The sequence below is a fragment of the Micromesistius poutassou genome (genome assembly GCF_964030765.1).
Source record: "Micromesistius poutassou genome assembly, chromosome: 6".
Classification (NCBI taxonomy): domain Eukaryota; kingdom Metazoa; phylum Chordata; class Actinopteri; order Gadiformes; family Gadidae; genus Micromesistius; species Micromesistius poutassou.
Genome location: NC_140276.1, coordinates 4398016 through 4420326, shown reverse-complemented (window position 1 = coordinate 4420326; position 22311 = coordinate 4398016). Strand labels below are relative to the sequence as shown.

At 44.2% G+C, this 22311-nt stretch overlaps 3 protein-coding genes across 12 annotated transcripts; all 3 read left to right on the top strand.

Moving 5' to 3' along the window:
• The first annotated feature begins 684 nt into the window (after nucleotides 1–684).
• Nucleotides 685–11030, top strand: fam193b (family with sequence similarity 193 member B). Of its 5 annotated transcripts, none has more exons than XM_084469710.1 (12): nucleotides 686–985; nucleotides 1972–2250; nucleotides 3769–3955; nucleotides 5558–5773; nucleotides 6017–6440; nucleotides 7318–7501; nucleotides 7679–7912; nucleotides 8003–9083; nucleotides 9180–9255; nucleotides 9391–9463; nucleotides 10204–10260; nucleotides 10686–10765. In XM_084469710.1, exons 1-11 carry the CDS (start codon nucleotides 827–829, stop codon nucleotides 10204–10206), a joined length of 2916 nt encoding a protein of 971 aa, XP_084325836.1. In that variant the 5' UTR covers nucleotides 686–826; the 3' UTR covers nucleotides 10207–10260; nucleotides 10686–10765. The 5 variants fall into 5 exon arrangements, with proteins under 5 accessions (XP_084325832.1, XP_084325833.1, XP_084325836.1 ...); XM_084469709.1 differs by having other exon boundaries at nucleotides 687–985; nucleotides 9391–9712; nucleotides 10686–10716; XM_084469706.1 differs by lacking the exon at nucleotides 9391–9463 and having other exon boundaries at nucleotides 685–985; nucleotides 10686–11030.
• A 206-nt stretch (nucleotides 11031–11236) lies between these two features.
• On the top strand, nucleotides 11237–18706 carry ddx41 (DEAD (Asp-Glu-Ala-Asp) box polypeptide 41). The gene is made up of 17 exons (XM_084469036.1): nucleotides 11237–11405; nucleotides 11914–12009; nucleotides 12142–12292; nucleotides 13182–13256; nucleotides 13338–13398; nucleotides 13498–13634; nucleotides 13717–13789; nucleotides 13876–14029; nucleotides 14787–14923; nucleotides 15236–15398; nucleotides 15555–15686; nucleotides 15773–15844; nucleotides 15950–16046; nucleotides 17428–17577; nucleotides 17702–17773; nucleotides 17870–17971; nucleotides 18207–18706. Exons 1-17 carry the CDS (start codon nucleotides 11379–11381, stop codon nucleotides 18341–18343), a joined length of 1836 nt encoding a protein of 611 aa, XP_084325162.1. The 5' UTR covers nucleotides 11237–11378; the 3' UTR covers nucleotides 18344–18706.
• A 249-nt stretch (nucleotides 18707–18955) lies between these two features.
• On the top strand, nucleotides 18956–21830 carry LOC311344896 (protein FAM193B-like). Of its 6 annotated transcripts, none has more exons than XM_084469234.1 (5): nucleotides 18956–19976; nucleotides 20073–20127; nucleotides 20216–20288; nucleotides 21029–21085; nucleotides 21512–21591. In XM_084469234.1, exons 1-4 carry the CDS (start codon nucleotides 18968–18970, stop codon nucleotides 21029–21031), a joined length of 1140 nt encoding a protein of 379 aa, XP_084325360.1. In that variant the 5' UTR covers nucleotides 18956–18967; the 3' UTR covers nucleotides 21032–21085; nucleotides 21512–21591. The 6 variants fall into 6 exon arrangements, with proteins under 6 accessions (XP_084325360.1, XP_084325358.1, XP_084325355.1 ...); XM_084469232.1 differs by having other exon boundaries at nucleotides 20073–20148; XM_084469229.1 differs by lacking the exon at nucleotides 20216–20288 and having other exon boundaries at nucleotides 20073–20148; nucleotides 21512–21830.
• The last annotated feature ends 481 nt before the right edge of the window (nucleotides 21831–22311 follow it).

Below are 22311 nucleotides of genomic sequence, written 5' to 3'. Positions count from 1 at the left end.
CTCGACCACTCCCTCCTGCTTTGTAAAGTTCCATAAGCGCGCCATTATTTGTCTCCACATCGACCCCCGCACGTATTATAGCGCCTCCATGAACCTACAGAGACATTTGTCTCACTCTTTTGTGATATTTTTCCGCTAATGTTGTCCGGTAAACTATATGCACTCTTTATTTCCGTGCAACAATTAAAACGACGCTCGCAGTATTCCCTGATAGGCGGGGTGATGACGAAATTATACTTTATTTAAAGTTATTATATTGTTTTCTATGCATTGCCCCTTTTCAGTCTTACCCATTTCTGTCTTATTGATGCGGAAAAACATTGGATCCACACGAAACAGTCACTTTCTCTGCTCAGGAAGCTCGAGGAGGATGAATGGTTTCAATATATCCAAAAATGTCAGATTTACACTACACAAAACGAACCCATTTCTCTAATATAAACTAAAATAAAAATCCAGCAAATTAAACACTACACAACAGCAACACAAATCGCAAAGCCAATCTCACTTTTTTTTTTTTTATATTGTATATATATATAGGCCTATATATATATATATATATATACACACACACACATACACATATGGCGTTGAGTCCGTGCATTAGTTGTTTAGCAGCGATCATCAGCTGAACCGAAGTCTCGTCGCCAGCAGTATCTTTAACCTCTGAACTCCAGTGTGCCAGCGCTCCGCCATATTGACTGTTGTCTTGACTAGAGAAGCTACAGAACATTTGTGGTCCACCAGAAACAACATCGCTTTCCACCTTCTCCCCCAAACCGGTGCAAAAACTCGCCCGCAAACGGATTGTACAATTACTCGCGTAATGGCAAGGAAGAAGAGTAAACAACCCGGAGTCGTCCAGAAGGAGATGGTGCCTGGGCAGCAGCAAGCCCTACCGAAGAAGCCCGTCTCTCCCGGCGATGCGGCCGGCGGTGGTGGCGGAGACGTGGGGCTGGAGAGACTGGCCGCCAGGGCAAACCAGGTAGCTTGATGCTAACGCTTGTTAGCCCCACAAAGCATCCCCTATGCGCGTGTGTGTGTGTGTGTGTGGGGGGGATCCATGATTAGGCGAGACTGGAGAATCTCAGGCGTCCCCCTGCGGTGTCTTTGTTTTTTTCCACATGTTCAGTGCAACATGGATGGTGAAGACAGCGCGCGGGTTTGCTGCGAGATAAACGGGTGATAAGAAGTAGTAGGTCGGCGAGGAGGAGGCGTCCACCACAGGCACTGAGCCCAGTCTAGTTAGCATTGTTAGCCCGCTCACTCTGAGGCGGATAGGTGACATTGTGTCTGCCTGCTTTGTGCTTCATTCCGGGCGTTTTCCAGGTCATCCAATGATACCAAGTTGAAATGCCTTGCCGTACATGAACGAGTGTGTTGTGCAGCACACATGGATTACACTTATTGCTAGCTAGACCGTTCATCACAGCAGCAACAGCCGCTAACCAGCTAGCGAGATAGCTGCTGGAGAGACACCGATCTGGGCACTACTGGCTAAATGTTCCACACAGCGGTGATCCATGGGGATCCATTGTTCTCTTTGAGTTGATCTTCACACAACCAGGCGGGGGAATAAAGTTTATGCACGTTGCAACATCTCACAGTTAGGGTCTCATAATTGTGGGTACTATAAGCAGTGAACATAACTCTCAAGTAGGGTCAGGTTTTAGCTGTCACCGGAAACAGTGCTAACTACTTGCTTGTAGGGTTTGATTCCACATGTTATGTAGTTATAATCACGTACTATCTCCTGATTGTTCCCAGTGCAAATGACTGTACCCATTATTAAAGCAGGAATATATCACACTCTTTCTAAAAACAAAAGTATTAGCGACCTCTATCACGTTTCACAACATCGCAAAATGAGCTGCTCCATGTGCAAAATAACACTTTTTGTGTATATCAACAACAAGGTGGTGAGTTGCTACCATCATATTTGACCTCCATGTGGTTATCCTTCCCACATAGCCTATGCACACCTGCTGCCTTCTGTGCCACCGGGAATTTAAGGACTGGGGAGCAGGTTCTGCAAATGGACTCCCCGGAGGCCACGGCACCAAGCTGGCTGATGCCATGCCTGCCCTTTCCCAGGCCTTGTTGCGTGAGGTGCCGGGGCGCAAGCTGGCTGATGCAGTACCCTCACTGTCCCAGTCCCTGCTGGGAGAAGTACCCTTGTGGATATGCCAGAGCTGCCGAAAAAGCGTGGAAGAGGAGGAAATGAGGAGCACCCAAGAGCCACCTACACCGGTGAATAACCTCAACTGATTAGTTCCCACAGTATCTTAAGGTTTAAATAGATACTGTTGGTCCAAACTGTCACATTTCTGTGGTTAAATATTACTAAGTGTAAACACATTTTATTTAGTGGAAATACTGTATACAGGAATTATACTATAATACTATATAGATACTTACATTTTACATTGCCAAATATGATTATTAGAAGAAAACGTTATTACAATACAATAGCTGGTACAACACACAAGGTTCTTTTAACTGCACTTTATAATGTCTATCGTAATTATATTGACTTATTTACGAGGAAATCCCCCCCCCTGCCCCCAAAAGACATTGAAATATAACATTTGAATGGGAGCTTTCACTTTGTGTACACAGAACATTTTTGTCAAAGTCAATACATACCAATTATCTTTGTGTATAATGTGTCAATTACATCATCCGTTTTCAATTATGTTCGTCACATATAACATATCGAATCCTAGACTTACTGTTTCAGGGTCACTAGTTTTGCAGCTCCCCACATAACTTACAGATTGGGAAAAGTCTTCTCTGATAACTGTAATGCTGAGGCAACTTGTGTGGGTTTCTGTGTGGCTGCGTCAGGTTAAACAATGGTGTAAGTCACAAAGTGAAACCAAACTGTCACTCGCTCTTTTATATCAGCCTACTGTGATTTCATTTGTGAAGTCAAAACAATTATGATTTGTAAAAACGTTATATATATATATATATATATATATATGTTTTGTAATGCATTTGAATTCATGCATAGTAATGTAAATATCAATTCAAATCAAGGTAAGGCATATCAATGGTATCAGATCAATTTTTCATTACATTTACTAAACATGATTGGTTTTACATCCAGCAACATGGTTGCCTGAAAATTACTTCTGTCAATCATTTTTTTCCAGTTTCAGCCTGCTGTTTCGAAAATAGCTTGTCTTTCAACTTCTGCCTTGTTATTGTTAGTGCAGTCAACTGCTTGTCACGGTCATCTTTCTTCCTTGTATTTTTACATAATTTATCTGCTTTCCATCCTATGCAAATCCTGAATTCCTAACTAAATGTTAACCAAAATCATAGTCACCTGCATTATCTGTTGTACTGGGATCAACCAGGCCTAGGGTCTATTACATCCCTGTGAAATATCATTTCCTTAACAGTATTGAACTTTAAAATGGGCGAAACGTCTCGGTACAATAGATCTTATCCATGTTCCAGTATTTCTCCTCTTATTGTGCTATGGTCGCTGTGTCAAGCTGAACCCCAACTCCAATCCAAAATAGATGAATATGTGTGTGTATGTAGATTTATCATGGTAAATACATGTTTTGTATTGACCATTTAAAGCATTTATCAGACAGTTATTCAAGCTAAATTGCAGTGATTTTGGAGCAGGGAGTGGTTAGGAACTACCTAAAGGATGCCTATAGGTAGACTGTTGCCATTGGGAGGGAACCCAGAAAAGTATGGTTGGGAGTCAAACACCCTAACCCCCCTTTTTTTGTCTCTATTTTTCAGGTACCGCTGTCCCACTCGTCCTCCTGTAAATCCCAGAGCTGTGGGAACGGTTTCCCGGAGCACAGTTCTGTGGACTGGGACCCCAGCTCCTTCCTGTCGGCCCACAAGCTGTCAGGACTGTGGAACTCGGTCCATACCAACGGGGGGGTCCACTGTAACCACAATGCTTCTTCGCACTCTCAGCAAGGTTTGTAGCTCACAAAGGGGTTTCCCTTTGATATTCTGGTCAAGCAATATGGCTGTTATCTTAACCACAGATCAGGTTTAGAAATTGGTGGACGTTTTGGTGGTATTATTTGATTTGTAAGGCTTCAAAGTTGGGCCTAATCTCACTATTCATTCATGAATCGCTCATAATTTATCTTTATCTATAACAACATTCATGACATTTATTTGTGTTGCACTAAATGAGCGGACCTTATTAACTAACAATGACATAATCTTGTTGAGGTTAGTAGATATATTTGTTCTTTGTATATATGTTCTATTCATCCTTGTAATGAATGCATTTGATTCATTCATATGACGGGTATATGACCCCAAGATATCTGACTTTTAATGAAATGACAAATAATGAAAGAAGTGCATCCTTGGTCTTCACTAAATGAAGGTCTACAAAAGGTCATGATAAATGGAAGATTAATTGGCCCATTGAAAAAGGGACCTTGTATATCAGTGGGGTGAAATGGAAACTAAAATGTTTTTAGCCATTGACACTACTGTAGAGTGGCAAATGTCCTTAGGTTTATTAAGTCTTGAAGAGCTGGCAGTAGTACCTTGGCAGTAGTACTAGTCCTACAAATTAAAATGACAATATTAAGGTTTTATTTATCGTTATTTGTTTGTGGAGTAGCATTATGGATGTCACATGCCACCACTTGCCTTTGGATTGGATGCTGCATTGGCAGTCAGCACACATAGGTAGTGGCAGCGGTCCGTCAGAGCCCTGCTGGCCGCCCCCAGGGCTGTCCGGCTCCGACGGACAATCCCGGGCAACAATCCTTTTCTCCTCCATTTCGCGGTTCCCAATTCCTTCTCAACCAACCCGACGCAGTCTAGTCTTTTCACCAAATGGGAGCTTTATGCAAGCTTGCGTTATTGTGTTGCGTGTTATGCTCCATAACACCAACAGCAGAACGGTTATCCAAATAACAAAGAACACTTGTGTTACAGTGTGTGTATTCACACACACACACATGTGGCGCTCGCACGGTCCTAGCTCATTGTCTCATTGGTGGGCCAAATTCTCTGGGCGGGTAACATGGTACTGTATGACGTCATATGGGGCCGGAAGTCAAATTGAAGCGTTTCAGCAATCTTTTTTTCAAAGGCGGAGAAAGATGGCTACTTCTCGGTTTAGACCTAATGCAATTTAGCTACTGGGGGACCATAGGGAGGCTAGGGGAACTCAACTTAATGTTATAAAACCTCATAAAGTGAAATTTTCATGCCATGGGACCTTTTTAAGGGGGGGACAACACACCTTAACTGTGGTATAATGAGCACATAACACAGCCTGTCGTGATCTATTGCTTAAATATAAAATCAGATTTTTATTGCTCTCCAAGTACCCAGCATACTCTTAAGTTGTGGTAACATACTTAATGGTTTAGAATAGGATTAGGAATAGGAATACATTTATATGACTCGTGGCAAGATAATCGATTGTTGCTTGGGGTTATTTATCAGTCTCAGTTATTTTGGAGAGCAATAAGAAAACCCTGTGGTATGATCATTGCGATTCCTTGCAATGCTTAAGATCATTCCAACCCCTTTCTTTTCAATGCAGGTGTAACAGGGGGATCGACATGTCACGATAAAAGAGGCCTTCACGAGGCACCTGGTAAATCTGCTAAAACATCCGCGCCCAAAGTGTGTCCCTACAGTCACCCATCCCAGAATTCCAGTGGTTCTTCTCTTGGGAATCCCCTGTCTACCTCAGCTGACCATTGTAAGACCACCCCCAAGCACTTCAAGACCATGTGCCGTCGCCCCACTCCTCCGGGTAGGATACATATAAACAGATCCCTTCCTTGAATGACTTGACAGATATGTCGACAGTCCTTGTGTATATATAACTCTTTAGCTTCCTCCTCGCAGAATAACTGACAGTAGATTTGTTGTTCTCGCTTTTTGATTACATCTAACCCTAACTTCAGAGAATGTCTGGAAGTACATGCTCTGAAGTTGGTCCACCCCTCATCCATCTCCCCCCCCCCCCCCTCTCCCCTCTCTCCCCCGTGTCCAGGTGAAGCGTTCCACCCCGGCGACCACCACCAACACTCGGACCTGTCTGTGCCTCCCAACAGCCCCACGGGCCTCTCTTCCCAGCATTCCTCCCTCGTGCCCCCTAAGCAGAGCTCGGGGCAGAACGGCCATGTCAGCTCCTCCTCTTCCTCCAACCCCGGGGCCGCAGCCCACGCGCCCTTCTCCACGCTGGTGCCCAACCTCCACAGTCCCACGGCCAAGCTCGCCTCGTCCTCCTCCGGCCCCGACAGCCCCACGTCGGTCCATAAGCCCAGCCCGTGCAAAAACGCCCACATTCCCGGTGTGGTCACGCAGCACAGCAAGCTGGGCCCGTCCCTCATGGGCTGTAACCATCCCTGCAACGGACACAACGGCGGGGCGGTCGCTCCTCCCAACGTCGGGCATCTTGCGGCGGGGGCCTGCAGGTTGGTGTTATTTCTTACGATAAGGGATGCAAGAAATGAAAAAAAAAAAAATTAATTCAAGGTGTAAAAAGAAATTTGCGGTTTCCACAATTCGCCATGTATCCAAAAGTCAGTTTTAATCTGTATTCGGTATGGTCCTTGGGCGTACCCACATTGGAGCGCGGTGTTTCAAGCTGTTTTTTTACCTGTTTTCACTGTTGTAGCAGGAAACACTTTTGAACAGGTATTTTAACAGTTTATCCATTGGGGAAATTTGATCCAGTAGAATTGCATTTTAGTTCCGCTATTGTTTAGGGCAGGGCAGGGTACTGGCTTAAAAAATGACCAAGCTCTATAGAAGGAATATTGCTGCCCAGCAGTCTCATTACAGTTATCTTGTCTTTAGTTCCCCGTGTGACAACACTAATTCAGAGCGTGAGAATCTACTGAATATCCAATAAAATAATAAAAAAATAAATCGACGTTCAAAGTGCAGAAGTGCATACTTTTTTTTTAATTCACCACCACGACAGCACTGTTTATAATTTCCTTTCGGTTTGGATTCCTGGACATTGCTGATCATTATTGCTAAACTTGTCGAGCGTGCATGGAACTCCGCCTACCTGTCATTGAACATTGGCGATTAACCTGTTTTCTACCACCTCAACAACCACGCAGGACCGCTGAATGGCCAGGGCTTTTCCCTATTTAATCGTATATCCTAGTCCAAAAAGTTGCCAAAAAACACTTCCAAATATAATATGGTAGTATCTGTACGACGTCGGAAGAATGACCATCAAACGCTTTTGCCTTGAATCAATGTGCTGAATGATGTTTCTGTGGAAAAAAAGTGTCCGTCATCACGGCTCATTGTGTCTTCATCTGTCCTCTTGTGTAGGGACCAGGCCTGTAAAAGCCACAAAATGGCCAACGGGGCGTTGTGCCACCCTCCGTCAGAGCTGGACGATGGGGAGGACGAGGACAGCAGCTCTGAGAGGAGCTCCTGTGCCTCCTCCTCCACCAACCAGAAGGATGGGAAATACTGCGACTGTTGCTACTGCGAGTTCTTTGGTCACAATGCGGTAAGTGCATCAACAGAGACCTACAGAGACTGTTTGTCTTGGATATTTTCTTATTAAGCAGCGGAAGGGACTGTTTTCCGCTGGTTTATGGTGGTCGAGGTTCGGTAATGATGCAGAGCTGAAATCGCAGGAAAAGGGGCAAGTGGTAATGGAACGACATGCACTGTTTGTGTACAGCCTCCAGCAGCACCAACAAGCCGTAACTATGCCGAGATCCGGGAGAAACTGCGCTCCCGCCTGACCAGACGCAAAGAGGAGCCCCCTCTGCGCCAGGACCTAGACCTGACGGTAGCCAGCGCCATCGACAACCGGGACGTGGACGAGTTGCTGGACTTCATCAACAGCTCTGAGCCCAAACCGGTCAACAGTGCCAAGGCAGCCAAACGGGCCCGACACAAACAGAAGAAGAAGGTGAGAGGATTACATTGATCTCTACAAACTTAATCAACATCCTAGGATCGTTGGAAAATAACTTTTTGTCAATGTTGCGTGTGTGCACAGGAGAAGGCTCAGTGTGGTGGTATGGAGGCCACAAGCGGCGACCCCCAGTCCAGTCCGGACGAGCCGGTCGACGAGTCGATGGCCGACGAATCGGAGGCGGGCCGATTGCTGGACTGGCCTCAGCTGGAATTGGAGCGGGTGAACAGCTTTCTTACCAGTCGGCTGGAGGAAATCAAGAACACCATCAAGGACTCGATCAGAGCCTCCTTTAGCATGTACGACCTGAACCTAGACGTCAACGACTTCCCAAAGAAGGCGGCCACCTTGGAGGGCAACCACTTACTGTCTCACCTTAACGGTTCAACTGACATTCAGCAGATAGACCTCGATCTGGCTCCCCTTTCCTTGGGGACTTTTAAGAACCACCTGGACCTGGTCAATGGCTGGGAGGACACTGGTGCCGTCTTATCGTCCACCACCACCACCACCGCCGCCTCCACCACCGCAGAAGGCGCCGCGGGGCAAAAGGACGTCCAGAGGTTGCAAACTACTCCGAACCTTTCCAAGCTCAGCCGGGTTCACTCGCCAGAAAGGGGCTGCGCTGCTGCTGCCGCTGTGTCCGAAAGCCATGCGCAAGGTCTGCCCCAGGCCACGGCGAAATCGAAGGAGGACTATTCCGAGACCAGGAACACTACAGCCGGTGCTGCCAAGTCGAAGAAGAGCCGGAAGCAGCAGCAGAGGCAGGAGCAGGCCGCCGCCGAGCAGAGTTCAATCAGACCCACCAAAGCCCTCCCCGCCAGCGAGACGCAGAAGACCAACGAGTCCCGCGTGGCCGAGACGAGTTCGGGCGGCTCCAAAGCGGGAAACAGACAGCAGCCCCAGCAGCTGGCAGAGAGCCAGCGGAACGGCCCACGGAAGGCTGAGGAGGGCCGGCCGACCAGGCAGGCAGCCAATGGAGCCACCAGCGGGCTCCCCCATGCACAGCGAGCGAAAGGTGACCCGGAGGTGCGGGGCGGTCGATCTGAGCTGGATTCAGATGGCAAGACCCATCCCGGGAATCACCAAAATGCACAGCAGCAGCAGTCGAAGGGTAGAAACAAGAAGAACAAAAACAAGGGCGAAAAGTCAAGCAGTGCTATTGGTAAATGTTCTCTCCTTCCACCGATATATTCTTACCTTGTCGGAAATGTAGAAATGATTGCATTTAATGATGATTTTTTTTATTATCACTTTCCAGAGGATGTTTTTCTTCCAAAAGACGTCGATCCAACCGAAATGGATGAGATCGACAGGGAGGTGGAATACTTCAAAAGGTTTGTTATTCTGTTGCATTCATTTTTCAGACAACAACTTTGGAACATCTATTGTATCCCCCCCCCGTTTTTATAGATCGATATCACCCCCAATTACAAATTTTTATTTGCTGTCTCCCTTTCCTGTTATTCTAGATTTTGCCTGGATTCTGCGAAGCAAAACCGCCAGAAAGTCGCAGTGAACTGGTCCAACTTCACCCTGAAAAAGGTTCACTCAAACACAGCTCAATAACTTGGAAAAGTGCCAGATTAAAAACTCCTTAAACGCGCTCCGCCGTTTGGCCCGAGGCCCTGCTTTCATTCCTGTTTCTCCTCTCTGCTCCAAGCCAAGGGACCCTGTTACAATTGTCTCTTTTCCATTCAGAAGACTGAAATTCTTAAAAGACTCATCAGTGAGGGACGGTTTGCGAGGCCAAGCTTGCCCTTTGATATCTTTGCATTGTTCACCAAGTGAGAGGTGCGAAATGAGAAAAGAAAAACCAGTTTAATCTACTGCATCCATGCGCTTCATTATGTAGTAATGTAAACACCCGTTTCATGAAATAAATATGTTTTTATCACAAAAGTTTTTATCTGGGGAACTTTTAACATTGGTGCTCTAAAAGTACTGTATTGCTCTTCGATTTTATATTGTGTTGCAGTTCTGTAGCATATATCCTGCTCGGTCTTGATCGCAGACTACTTTCATAGAGAAAGTACAATATTTAAACGATGTTTCTTTATGAAAGTAGGCTATTTCGCATAAAAGGGTCAACGATTCTCCTGTCATGTGCAGGGGTGCTAGCTTTCTGGTCTGATGAGGGTTATAGTTCTGTGTGCCAATCTTGCCCTCTTAATGTCTCCCTCTCAAGCCCAACACCATGTATTCTGTCCAATTGAAAATGTATCTGTCACAGTAGGATGGAGCATGACACTTGCCTAATACATGAACTCCTTTTTTTTTTAAAGTAAAGTGAAATGTTTGCTCCTCCTGGAAACACATTTGCCATGTTGGCACCAACAAAGGTAATATATACGCTTAAATGGGCCATGTAGCGCAAAACACTGGGCTCATATTTTCAATTTGATGAGTTTCATTTCAATTGTCATGCATGATCTATGGAATGAATGCTATTGCATCACATTTTGGACATTACTCCCGATGTTTGATTCTAAAGAAAGGGTACCCGAATAATATCCCTCCTTAAAATCCAACACATTCTTAACACTTCGGTCAATTCATAGAAAATTGTGCAAAGTACACCAACACATTTTTCCACACGTTCATTTTAAGGGACACAGATACACTAGGGGAGAAGACATTTTTTTGTTTGGGGAGTACACCAATCGCTTTAGGGTTTCCAAGACATTGTTGGACTGTAAGAATCATGTTTGGGGGTTGGTGATGTATAAACCAATGCTAAAACAATGCTACCTTTTTTTTTCCACAGCCCATTGACGTCCGTGGTGTCCTGCATCTCGTACATCTTGCTTTCATGCTTGTTATTCTGCTCTTTTATGAGGACAGACTCCAAAATGATACATTGTTAAGGATCAGCCTTGATTGACGAGGAATAATGTCATTTAGGTGTATGTAGTCCTTAAATTCTGCCGAAGTTTCTTCCGTACAATATCTGATGCTTTCCAAGCTATGCTGAACTAGATGCTATCTTAATGTTTTGGAATGTAGATTTATAATATACCAGTTATAGCCGAGTGTGTGTTGGCTTTTGTTCTTTTTTTATTCACTTTTGATACTGTGAAAATCTTTCGCTCAGAAAGATTAAAACAATACAGTTTTGACAAAATTAAGTGTCCTTGTTGCTTTCTAGGTCCATGAGGAAAACACAAACTATGGTTTTGGTGTAACAATCCATCAGTAAATGAGCTCTCGCCATAGACAGTAAGAAGCACAGTGGATATCAGTAAATTGTTTAAACAACCAGTAGGGGGCGGTATATTTCTTAAGGAGTCGGTAAAGTTTGTCCCTTCCAGCATTCCTTACACAAACATTTTGTCCAATGCGTAGTAGCGTTGGTTTATTTTCTACTGGTAAACAACTGCACTTTTAAGTTAAAAGTATTACTTTTGTTAATTGTTTTGGGTTTTTATTGTGAAACATTTACTTTAGGGAATAAACTGAAATGGAGGTCGACAGTAAGCCCAAAAAGGTAAGTCGTTTCAGCCACAAAGCTTCATTGGAGCTACATGCTAGCTAGCTAACACAGCACACTCCTCCACACATCAGAAACATGAAGGCATACTCCAGAGTTCCTTAAACTAATATGCAGCCACTACATAGGTCAGCTCCTTAATGAGTTATTTTAGTATTATGAGCTCTGTTTGAGCGCTATAAACTCGTTATAAGGGATCAGCCCAGAGAGTTAGCAGACATGTATGTATGGATACATGATGGTCCCTCAAAGCTGTAGTAATGGACACAACAAACACTACAACTTTTATTTATTTGTGAAGCGCCTAGTAGATTATCACATTCGACCCTACCAGCAAAGCATCGGCAAGTGATCCGTGTGATGTGGAGGACACGAAGCGCATATCATTTTAAATTCTATCGGTATCTGTGTTGAAACAACGGTCAGCGTATAACTTCCTTCTGTATTAAGCCAGGACAGTTAATCCATCCGATCGTATTTTTGTTGTGTTTATCCGATTCTACAGAGACCTCTTGGAGAGGGAGAGAAGGCTGCTTCAGGTGGGTCGGAGGATGATGACTACGTCCCATATGTCCCGGTCAAAATAAGAAAGAATCTGACGGTTGGTGGCCAGAACATATTTATCCTTTCTTAAAGTTTTCCCTTGTGATACTCGGAACGTAACTCATTCTCAGGAATCTCATACAAGTTCCGAATCCAGGATGATTATAATCCATTGTTTGTATGTTTGCAGCTCAACAAGATGTTGCGCCTGCGAGGGAAAGTGGTGGAAGAGGACATGAAAGACAGTGGAGCAGATCAGAGGGACGAGGAAGAAGGGCTTGGTCCACGCTCCAACGTCAGTCTGCTGGACCAGCACCAGGTTCTCAAGGAGAAGGCAGAGGGTATGTCAAAACGACACACTCACTCAGGATTAATTACTACAATTAGCGGTTATTGTGTCAGGACTCCTGTTTAAAAGGTTGGTTCAAATGCAATGGTCGCACTAGCAGTCGACCTGTACAGGCTTGCTTGAGCAGGGTGCCTAACCCCTACCTGCTCTTTAATGATATGCATCTGAAACAAAATACTGTAGGTCACATTAGTTGAAAGCATCTGCTTAATGACTAAGAAACTATAAAAATTGACCTATTTTGAAAAGTTTACTCTGGGGCTCCAGTTGAATAGTCTAAAAAGTACATCCTATGCCCTTTCCTAACCTCTTTTCATTATCCTCGATGGAAAATGTCATGAGCTCAAGGAAAGTTTTAAAGAGGAATTCATTGGGACTGCCTAGGCTACATAATCACTATAATCGCATAGTCGCTTTAGATATCGCTGCTGCAAGAAATTGTCAGATTATTTTACATGTAGTTACTCAAGGGGGCATGATTACCCTGTGTATAAAATGACATACACTACCCATACAGAACACTAGTTGCACTCCTACTTTGGCAGAGCTATCTAAATGCCCACGCCTTCAGCCATAAAAGTGCATGTATAGGAAGGCAAAAGACAAAAAGATGGGTTAAATCTGGATTAATATTGGCGAATATGAGAGGTGTAGAGAAATTAACTGTCCTAGCACTGTTTTGACACGACTCTAGCATGTTGGCTTTGGAAGCAAGCCGGAGGGGCCAAGTCAAGCCTAAAAAATGTTTGTGTTTTTTTATCCTGCTAAATGCTATGCAATGGTAGAGGTCAACATTTTACACATTGTCACTTCAATATATTGTTATATCAAATGTGACCCTCAGGATTATTTCATGTTTATCTGTGGTTTGGCCTTTACAGCACGCAAGGAGTCCGCCAAGGAGAAGCAACTGAAAGAGGAGGAAAAGATTCTTGAAAGTGTTGCTGAAGGCAGAGGTACAGCATTTTCCTTTTTAATCTTACAGCAATTCCGATAATCTTTGAATAAAGGATTAATGAGAACCTGTTGTCTTGTAGCTCTGATGTCGGTGAAGGAAATGGCCAAGGGTATTATATACGATGACCCCATTAAAACAAGGTGAGTTTTGTGTTGAATAAACTGAACCAATGACATAATTTGACGATCACCCAGCCTATTATCTACATGGATCCAAAAAAACGGACAAATCCCTTGCAGTTGGAAACCGCCGCGCTACATCCTGAACATGCCCGGTGCGAGACACGACCGCGTCAGGAAGAAGTTCCACATTCTTGTGGATGGAGAACTCATCCCGGCTCCAATCAAAAGCTTCAGAGAGATGAAGTTGCCCCCAGGTTCGCCTGCGACTGATGTTACACATGCTTTTGTGTATAGCACATCATTTCTCCACTCTCTAACACTTCTGATGGTTTGCAGCGATCCTTAAAGGTTTGAAAAAGAAAGGGATTGTCCACCCGACTCCCATTCAAATTCAAGGGATCCCCACCGCGTGAGTCCACAGTAGCTTGTGTATGCCAGGGCTTCACACAGTTTGTTTGTTATGTTTTGTATTAATATTTGTGTGTTCATCTATAGTCTGGCAGGTCGAGACTTGATTGGCATTGCCTTCACTGGCTCGGGAAAGACCCTGGTGTTCACTCTCCCCATCATAATGTTCTGCCTGGAGCAAGAGAAACGGCTGCCCTTCAGCAAGAGGGAAGGGCCCTATGGACTAATCATCTGTCCATCAGTAAGACAGCTAGAGAGAAGCATTGCTTTGTCTGATACATCTCACTTGAAAACACAAAAGGCCCCCAATTTTAAAGAAAGGGCAACACACTTTTTGTTCTTTACAGATCTAAACCACAAATTACAAATTACACAAAAAAAGACACACGCAATTATTATAAAATATTCTGGGGTGCCAAACTGTTTATTCTTGCCTTGTCAAAATGCAGGCACAGATGTGGGATATGTTTAACATTTGAATGGCGGAGCTTCAATTCATTCACTGCCTACCTACACTGGAAATAACACTGTTCATGAATTGCAGTTTGAACATTATTTTATATGCTGTTGTAAAAAGGAATTGTTTGAATTAGCCGTTCTTTTTACTGACCTTTTGACTATGATCATAAGGTGTTGGTATGTGTTAACGTTTCAGTTACGCACCGGCCTTTAGAAGATTTCAGGTTCTATTTGAACACCATCCAAATAAAAGTCAGGCCTCGTGATTGGAGCAATAAATTGATAACAAGGAGGGGGATTCCAGTCTACTGAATATAAGCTCCGCAAGACAGGTAGAGGGATGAGGAAGTTGGTCTGATGGCACCAGCTACTATCTTTACTTCTTCAATTCTGCTTGCATAGGCTCCCCCTTTTTCATAATTGTGAGCATTGTGTTGACATGTCATAAATGTGATAACAGCGTTCCATATCATAAACACAATGTTTACCAAAATCTTGATTGTTTCAAGTATGATTTAAACATGTCCCTCTCCCCGCAGCGAGAGTTGGCCAGGCAGACCCACAGCATCATCGAGTATTACTGCAAACTTCTGGAGGATGAGGGCACCCCTCAGTTGCGGTGTGCCCTGTGCATAGGAGGAATGTCAGTCAAAGACCAGATGGAGGTGGTTAATCAGTAAGTATGGGTCATGGTCTGTTGGGCCATGTGTTATAATATATGTATAAGTATCCAGGGCCAGTAACTAACTTGAGGCCTAGGGCTATCATACTTTTCTTTTTAATTGTGTTGAAGGATACACCGTAAGGTTTCAACTCTGTATTTCTTTTATTTATTATGTTTTTCCCAAAGTTTTATCAAATGACCTAGAATGAATATTACCCGGGGCAAAAAAAGCCCATGTTAAAAAACAACAACAAGATAGCGAGTTGCACTTTCTGAATCCCCGTAGGAAGTTTGGCAATTAACGTGTGTCGTGAACGTTCCTAGGGGGGTCCACATGATGGTAGCCACTCCTGGCCGACTAATGGACCTGCTGCAGAAGAAGATGATCAGCCTGGACATCTGCCGCTACCTGTCGCTGGATGAGGCCGACAGGATGATTGACATGGGCTTTGAGGAGGACATCAGGACCATTTTCTCCTACTTCAAGGTCAGCAAGGACTGGTTGATTGGGTTGGTTCAGAATAAAAATGTGTGCACACGGTTTCATTTGTAGTCCACACCACCACCATCACCGCGACAAGTTAATTAGACACCGGAGTGATATTGAATCAATTTGACTCCAAACTGTTTTTTCTTCATTCAGGGCCAGAGGCAGACCCTGCTCTTCAGTGCTACTATGCCTAAAAAGATCCAGAACTTTGCCAAGAGTGCCCTGGTCAAGCCCATCACTATTAACGTGGGTAGGGCTGGAGCTGCCAGCTTGGACGTCATCCAGGTGCGATGAACAGCCTCAAAGTGGTTCGAAAATGTTGACTGTGAAAAGGAATTAAAATGATGATGACCTGGGATTGTGTTTTGTAGGAAGTGGAATATGTGAAGGAGGAGGCCAAGATGGTGTACCTGTTGGAGTGCCTGCAGAAGACGCCGCCTCCGGTCAGTACCACAACATCCTCAGAACCACCCAACTCCATATCATATTGTTCTACACGTTTCACTCTTTTAAGAACACGTTTGAAGATTGTGATGTTTAATTTCCAGGTGCTGATGTTTGCTGAGAAGAAGGCGGATGTGGATGCCATCCACGAGTATCTGTTGCTAAAAGGAGTGGAGGCTGTAGCTATCCATGGTGGAAAGGGTAAGATGGTTATCCTAATCTAAGTCCATCAGTGGACCCCTCTGGTTTTGTTCTTGGCCTTTTATCTTAAAAGGTTTGTGGAGCGATGTTGCTGGCTTCAGATTTTCGTTTTCAATTTCCTCAATAGAGCTCAGCAGCTGAGCACAATAACTGGAAGTTAGGCAAGCAAGCATTTACATTAGGACACACCGCTATGGAAAGGGCACCTAAATAGGATTCATTATGAGATTTTATGTGGAAATGATTGACCTGAAATCATGGTGAACAAAACACTGTTGCTATGCCACCTGCAATTCAACAGACTCAGGACCTATGCAACATACCAGTACTCCCTCACATTCAGACAATAGGAAATCGATAACCCATATTTCTTTCCTTTTATGGGAGTTCATTGGCACTTTAACCATTGTTTCAGTCGCATGACACTATACCACTACGCAATTTTCCTAAAAAAATAAAATAAAATCACTGGATTTGAAAGTGCAATAAAGTTGGGAATTGGGAAGTGCGTCTATTATCACAATAAACACTAGGCCATATAATGCCTGGTTTCCTCTTTCCAACTCGGGCAATAAAATAAAAAGCTCTGATTTTTGTATAGTTCTCATGATTTCTTATCAAGATTATGGTAATGCTTAATCTTGCAGTTTTTGACTGCAAGATTACAATTGGGATTTGTGAGTTTTGGTTTTGGAATGAGGACTGAGTTGTTGAGGAATGAAATTGGTTAGTAGGTGGTGTGCTGTAGTGTATCGGCATAATCGTAAATGTATCTTCACCGTTAGGTATGTGGTGTCGTTTTTATAAAAAACGTTTGAGATTTAAAAAAAACCTGTGACGTGCGTGACAGGCATGCGTCTGTTTACCTTGTCTGAAATCGATGACGCAAGGAGAAATGAGGTTTGTGACTTAAAGAACGTCTTGCTGCGAATCATTTTCTGCCAATGTTGGCAGATTTTTTTTATGCGTTATCAAAGTCTGACCACTAGGGGGCACCCTTAACTTATGTGTGTCAGAAAATGCCATGTGTATACTTTCAGTGTCGTAACAGATCGTGTCAAGTAGCTCGTAACTTAAAACTGGCCATAGCGGTAGTCTATGCTGAGCGGATTTTAACATTGTTATCAATTAAAACACATCATATTAGTGATGCATTATTTAATTTAAAAAGTACATCTGCATTTAGAAAAAATGCACTAGCGCCACCCAGCAAGCCGAGCTACGCTATTTCGCATTAAACAGTTGGAGTTGACACAACGCTGTTATTTCGGTTTTTTTTATTCTGAAGGTCTCCCGCCTACCATCTGGGAGGGGCCTCATCTCACTAATTGAGACTTTAAGTAATTGTCCTTTCTTTTTCTTTTTTTTAAATTATTTTTAGATCAAGAGGAACGAACCAAAGCCATCGAAGCATTCAAAGAAGGCAAGAAAGACGTCCTGGTGGCCACAGACGTGGCCTCCAAAGGTCTTGACTTCCCCGCCATCCAGCATGTGGTGAATTACGACATGCCGGAAGAAATAGAAAACTATGGTAAGATAAAGTTGGATTCCAATTACATGCACGATGAAACATCTTTCTTCGGGCGTGATTGGTAACCTTCTGTTTTTAAATGGCGGACCTAACCTCTCTTATTCGTGTTTTCTTCCCCACCCAGTCCACAGGATCGGACGTACGGGACGATCGGGAAAGACCGGAATCGCCACCACCTTCATCAACAAAGGCTGCGGTAAGTGAAGCGGCAAAAAAAAAAATTAAAAAAAATCAGATTACATATAAGGCTGACCGAGGCCGAGTCTGACCGACCATGTTCTCCGGTTCACAGACGAGTCGGTGCTGATGGATCTGAAGGCGCTGTTGATAGAGGCCAAGCAGAAGGTACCACCTGTCCTCCAGGTGTTGCAGACTGAGAACGAAGACCTTGGAGGTGACCGCCCCCTTGCCATTCTCCCCCCCCCCCCCCCCCACCCCCATCATCCTCCTCCCTTCCCTTGTTTCTCATCAGCACCTCGTTGTTTGTTGGAACCGTTCCGACGTACCATCTGATTCTAATTTGTGTGACTCAATTGACTTGTTTTTGGCTCGTTCACGTAACCTGCTGGTGAACTTCTGCCGCTTGTTTTATTCATGCTGTTTTCTTTATTGTGTGTGTGTGTGCACAGGCGAGAGGGGCTGTACGTTCTGCGGTGGTCTTGGCCATCGTATCACGGACTGTCCCAAGCTGGAGGCCATGCAGACCAAACAGGTGTCCAACATCGGCCGCAAGGATTACCTGGCTCACAGTTCTATGGACTTCTAAGCAGCTGCCACGTTACGGCTGGTTGTTCTCTGAAGCCGGACAACAACAACGCAGACAGAAACACCAGGGGAAAACGATATCAGTCTATTTAGTATTGTACCACGTGGATCAAGTTGAGTTGATAGTGGTGCTACAGAAGTTTGTTGCACATTTTTGTAGTGCACAATTGCTTTTTTTTATTTCCTTCCCCTTTTCTGATTGTTTAGCATTTGTCTGTTGTACCATTTTAAATCGAACCAAACATGTTTTCAATTGTGTGTGTGTGTGTGTGTGTGTGTGTGTGTGTGTGTGTGTGTGTGTGTGTGTGTGTGTGTGTGTGTGTGTGTGTGTGTGTGTGTGTGTGTGTGTGTGTGTGTGTGTGTGAATTCACTGAAACAATGTACTGATGTAATGGGAAGTTGGTCATTCTTGCAGTAATATTAAACATGTCTATTTCCTCAATTTCTGCATTGATGATTGACTCGCTGCTTCCTTTTAATGGTGAGAAAAGCCTCGATAAAAAACAGTTCCTGCAAACTCACAGGAAGTACAACATTGCACGTGGTAATTAAAGTGATAGCAGCTTGGTGTATCTGTAGAAACGAAAGAAAAGCGGTTCAGAACGAATCGAACGAAAAATAGTCGATGGCCGACGAATCGGAGGCGGGCCGATTGCTGGACTGGCCTCAGCTGGAATTGGAGCGGGTGAACAGCTTTCTTACCAGTCGGCTGGAGGAAATCAAGAACACCATCAAGGACTCGATCAGAGCCTCCTTTAGCATGTACGACCTGAACCTAGACGTCAACGACTTCCCAAAGAAGGCGGCCACCTTGGAGGGCAACCACTTACTGTCTCACCTTAACGGTTCAACTGACATTCAGCAGATAGACCTCGATCTGGCTCCCCTTTCCTTGGGGACTTTTAAGAACCACCTGGACCTGGTCAATGGCTGGGAGGACACTGGTGCCGTCTTATCGTCCACCACCACCACCACCGCCGCCTTCACCACCGCAGAAGGCGCCGCGGGGCAAAAGGACGTCCAGAGGTTGCAAACTACTCCGAACCTTTCCAAGCTCAGCCGGGTTCACTCGCCAGAAAGGGGCTGCGCTGCTGCTGCTGCCGCCGTGTCCGAAAGCCATGCGCAAGGTCTGCCCCAGGCCACGGCGAAATCGAAGGAGGACTATTCCGAGACCAGGAACACTACAGCCGGTGCTGCCAAGTCGAAGAAGAACCGGAAGCAGCAGCAGCAGAGGCAGGAGCAGGCCGCCGCCGAGCAGAGTTCAATCAGACCCACCAAAGCCCTCCCCGCCAGCGAGACGCAGAAGACCAACGAGTCCCGCGTGGCCGAGACGAGTTCGGGCGGCTCCAAAGCGGGAAACAGACAGCAGCCCCAGCAGCTGGCAGAGAGCCAGCGGAACGGCCCACGGAAGGCTGAGGAGGGCCGGCCGACCAGGCAGGCAGCCAATGGAGCCACCAGCGGGCTCCCCCATGCACAGCGAGCGAAAGGTGACCCGGAGGTGCGGGGCGGTCGATCTGAGCTGGATTCAGATGGCAAGACCCATCCCGGGAATCACCAAAATGCACAGCAGCAGCAGTCGAAGGGTAGAAACAAGAAGAACAAAAACAAGGGCGAAAAGTCAAGCAGTGCTATTGGTAAATGTTCTCTCCTTCCACCGATATATTCTTACCTTGTCGGAAATGTAGAAATGATTGCATTTAATGATGTTTTTTTTTATTATCACTTTCCAGAGGATGTTTTTCTTCCAAAAGACGTCGATCCAACCGAAATGGATGAGATCGACAGGGAGGTGGAATACTTCAAAAGGTTTGTTATTCTGTTGCATTCATTTTTCAGACAACAACTTTGCTGTCTCCCTTTCCTGTTATTCTAGATTTTGCCTGGATTCTGCGAAGCAAAACCGCCAGAAAGTCGCAGTGAACTGGTCCAACTTCACCCTGAAAAAGGTTCACTCAAACACAGCTCAATAACTTGGAAAAGTGCCAGATTAAAAACTCCTTAAACGCGCTCCGCCGTTTGGCCCGAGGCCCTGCTTTCATTCCTGTTTCTCCTCTCTGCTCCAAGCCAAGGGACCCTGTTACAATTGTCTCTTTTCCATTCAGAAGACTGAAATTCTTAAAAGACTCATCAGTGAGGGACGGTTTGCGAGGCCAAGCTTGCCCTTTGATATCTTTGCATTGTTCACCAAGTGAGAGGTGCGAAATGAGAAAAGAAAAACCAGTTTAATCTACTGCATCCATGCGCTTCATTATGTAGTAATGTAAACACCCGTTTCATGAAATAAATATGTTTTTATCACAAAAGTTTTTATCTGGGGAACTTTTAACATTGGTGCTCTAAAAGTACTGTATTGCTCTTCGATTTTATATTGTGTTGCAGTTCTGTAGCATATATCCTGCTCGGTCTTGATCGCAGACTACTTTCATAGAGAAAGTACAATATTTAAACGATGTTTCTTTATGAAAGTAGGCTATTTCGCATAAAAGGGTCAACGATTCTCCTGTCATGTGCAGGGGTGCTAGCTTTCTGGTCTGATGAGGGTTATAGTTCTGTGTGCCAATCTTGCCCTCTTAATGTCTCCCTCTCAAGCCCAACACCATGTATTCTGTCCAATTGAAAATGTATCTGTCACAGTAGGATGGAGCATGACACTTGCCTAATACATGAACTCCTTTTTTTTTTAAAGTAAAGTGAAATGTTTGCTCCTCCTGGAAACACATTTGCCATGTTGGCACCAACAAAGGTAATATATACGCTTAAATGGGCCATGTAGCGCAAAACACTGGGCTCATATTTTCAATTTGATGAGTTTCATTTCAATTGTCATGCATGATCTATGGAATGAATGCTATTGCATCACATTTTGGACATTACTCCCGATGTTTTGATTCTAAAGAAAGGGTACCCCAATAATATCCCTCCTTAAAATCCAACACATTCTTAACACTTCGGTCAATTCATAGAAAATTGTGCAAAGTACACCAACACATTTTTCCACACGTTCATTTTAAGGGACACAGATACACTAGGGGAGAAGACATTTTTTTGTTTGGGGAGTACACCAATCGCTTTAGGGTTTCCAAGACATTGTTGGACTGTAAGAATCATGTTTGGGGGTTGGTGATGTATAAACCAATGCTAAAACAATGCTACCTTTTTTTTTCCACAGCCCATTGACGTCCGTGGTGTCCTGCATCTCGTACATCTTGCTTTCATGCTTGTTATTCTGCTCTTTTATGAGGACAGACTCCAAAATGATACATTGTTAAGGATCAGCCTTGATTGACGAGGAATAATGTCATTTAGGTGTATGTAGTCCTTAAATTCTGCCGAAGTTTCTTCCGTACAATATCTGATGCTTTCCAAGCTATGCTGAACTAGATGCTATCTTAATGTTTTGGAATGTAGATTTATAATATACCAGTTATAGCCGAGTGTGTGTTGGCTTTTGTTCTTTTTTTATTCACTTTTGATACTGTGAAAATCTTTCGCTCAGAAAGATTAAAACAATACAGTTTTGACAAAATTAAGTGTCCTTGTTGCTTTCTAGGTCCATGAGGAAAACACAAACTATGGTTTTGGTGTAACAATCCATCAGTAAATGAGCTCTCGCCATAGACAGTAAGAAGCACAGTGGATATCAGTAAATTGTTTAAACAACCAGTAGGGGGCGGTATATTTCTTAAGGAGTCGGTAAAGTTTGTCCCTTCCAGCATTCCTTACACAAACATTTTGTCCAATGCGTAGATAGATAGATAGATCCTTTAATAATCCTTTACAGGAAATTACAGTGTCACAACAGCGTGGACAGACATAACAAACACACATTCCCTCATATGCTAAAATACTTAAATACTACAATAATAAATACTAAATACTATAAGGTGCAAAGTTAATTTTGTGCATTGTAAAACCGTATGGCAGCTGGTATACAGGACTTCCTGTACCGCTCCGTTTTGCATATTGGTG

What these genes read in the sequence shown, in the direction of transcription:
- fam193b (XM_084469706.1), top strand. Translation starts at nt 827, where the DNA reads ATGGCAAGGAAGAAGAGTAAACAACCCGGAGTCGTCCAGAAGGAGATG. An exon ending in CCGTCGCCCCACTCCTCCGG is followed by an intron (nt 5,774 to 6,016) that starts GTAGGATACATA and finishes CCCCGTGTCCAG; the next exon opens with GTGAAGCGTTCCACCCCGGC. An exon ending in AGTTCTTTGGTCACAATGCG is followed by an intron (nt 7,502 to 7,678) that starts GTAAGTGCATCA and finishes GTTTGTGTACAG; the next exon opens with CCTCCAGCAGCACCAACAAG.
- ddx41 (XM_084469036.1), top strand. Translation starts at nt 11,379, where the DNA reads ATGGAGGTCGACAGTAAGCCCAAAAAG. An exon ending in GATGACCCCATTAAAACAAG is followed by an intron (nt 13,399 to 13,497) that starts GTGAGTTTTGTG and finishes AATCCCTTGCAG; the next exon opens with TTGGAAACCGCCGCGCTACA. An exon ending in GGAAGAAATAGAAAACTATG is followed by an intron (nt 17,578 to 17,701) that starts GTAAGATAAAGT and finishes TTCCCCACCCAG; the next exon opens with TCCACAGGATCGGACGTACG.
- LOC311344896 (XM_084469229.1), top strand. Translation starts at nt 18,968, where the DNA reads ATGGCCGACGAATCGGAGGCGGGCCGATTGCTGGACTGGCCTCAGCTG. An exon ending in GAGGTGGAATACTTCAAAAG is followed by an intron (nt 20,149 to 21,028) that starts GTTTGTTATTCT and finishes TTTTTTTTAAAG; the next exon opens with TAAAGTGAAATGTTTGCTCC. An exon ending in CCATGTTGGCACCAACAAAG is followed by an intron (nt 21,086 to 21,511) that starts GTAATATATACG and finishes TTTTTTCCACAG; the next exon opens with CCCATTGACGTCCGTGGTGT.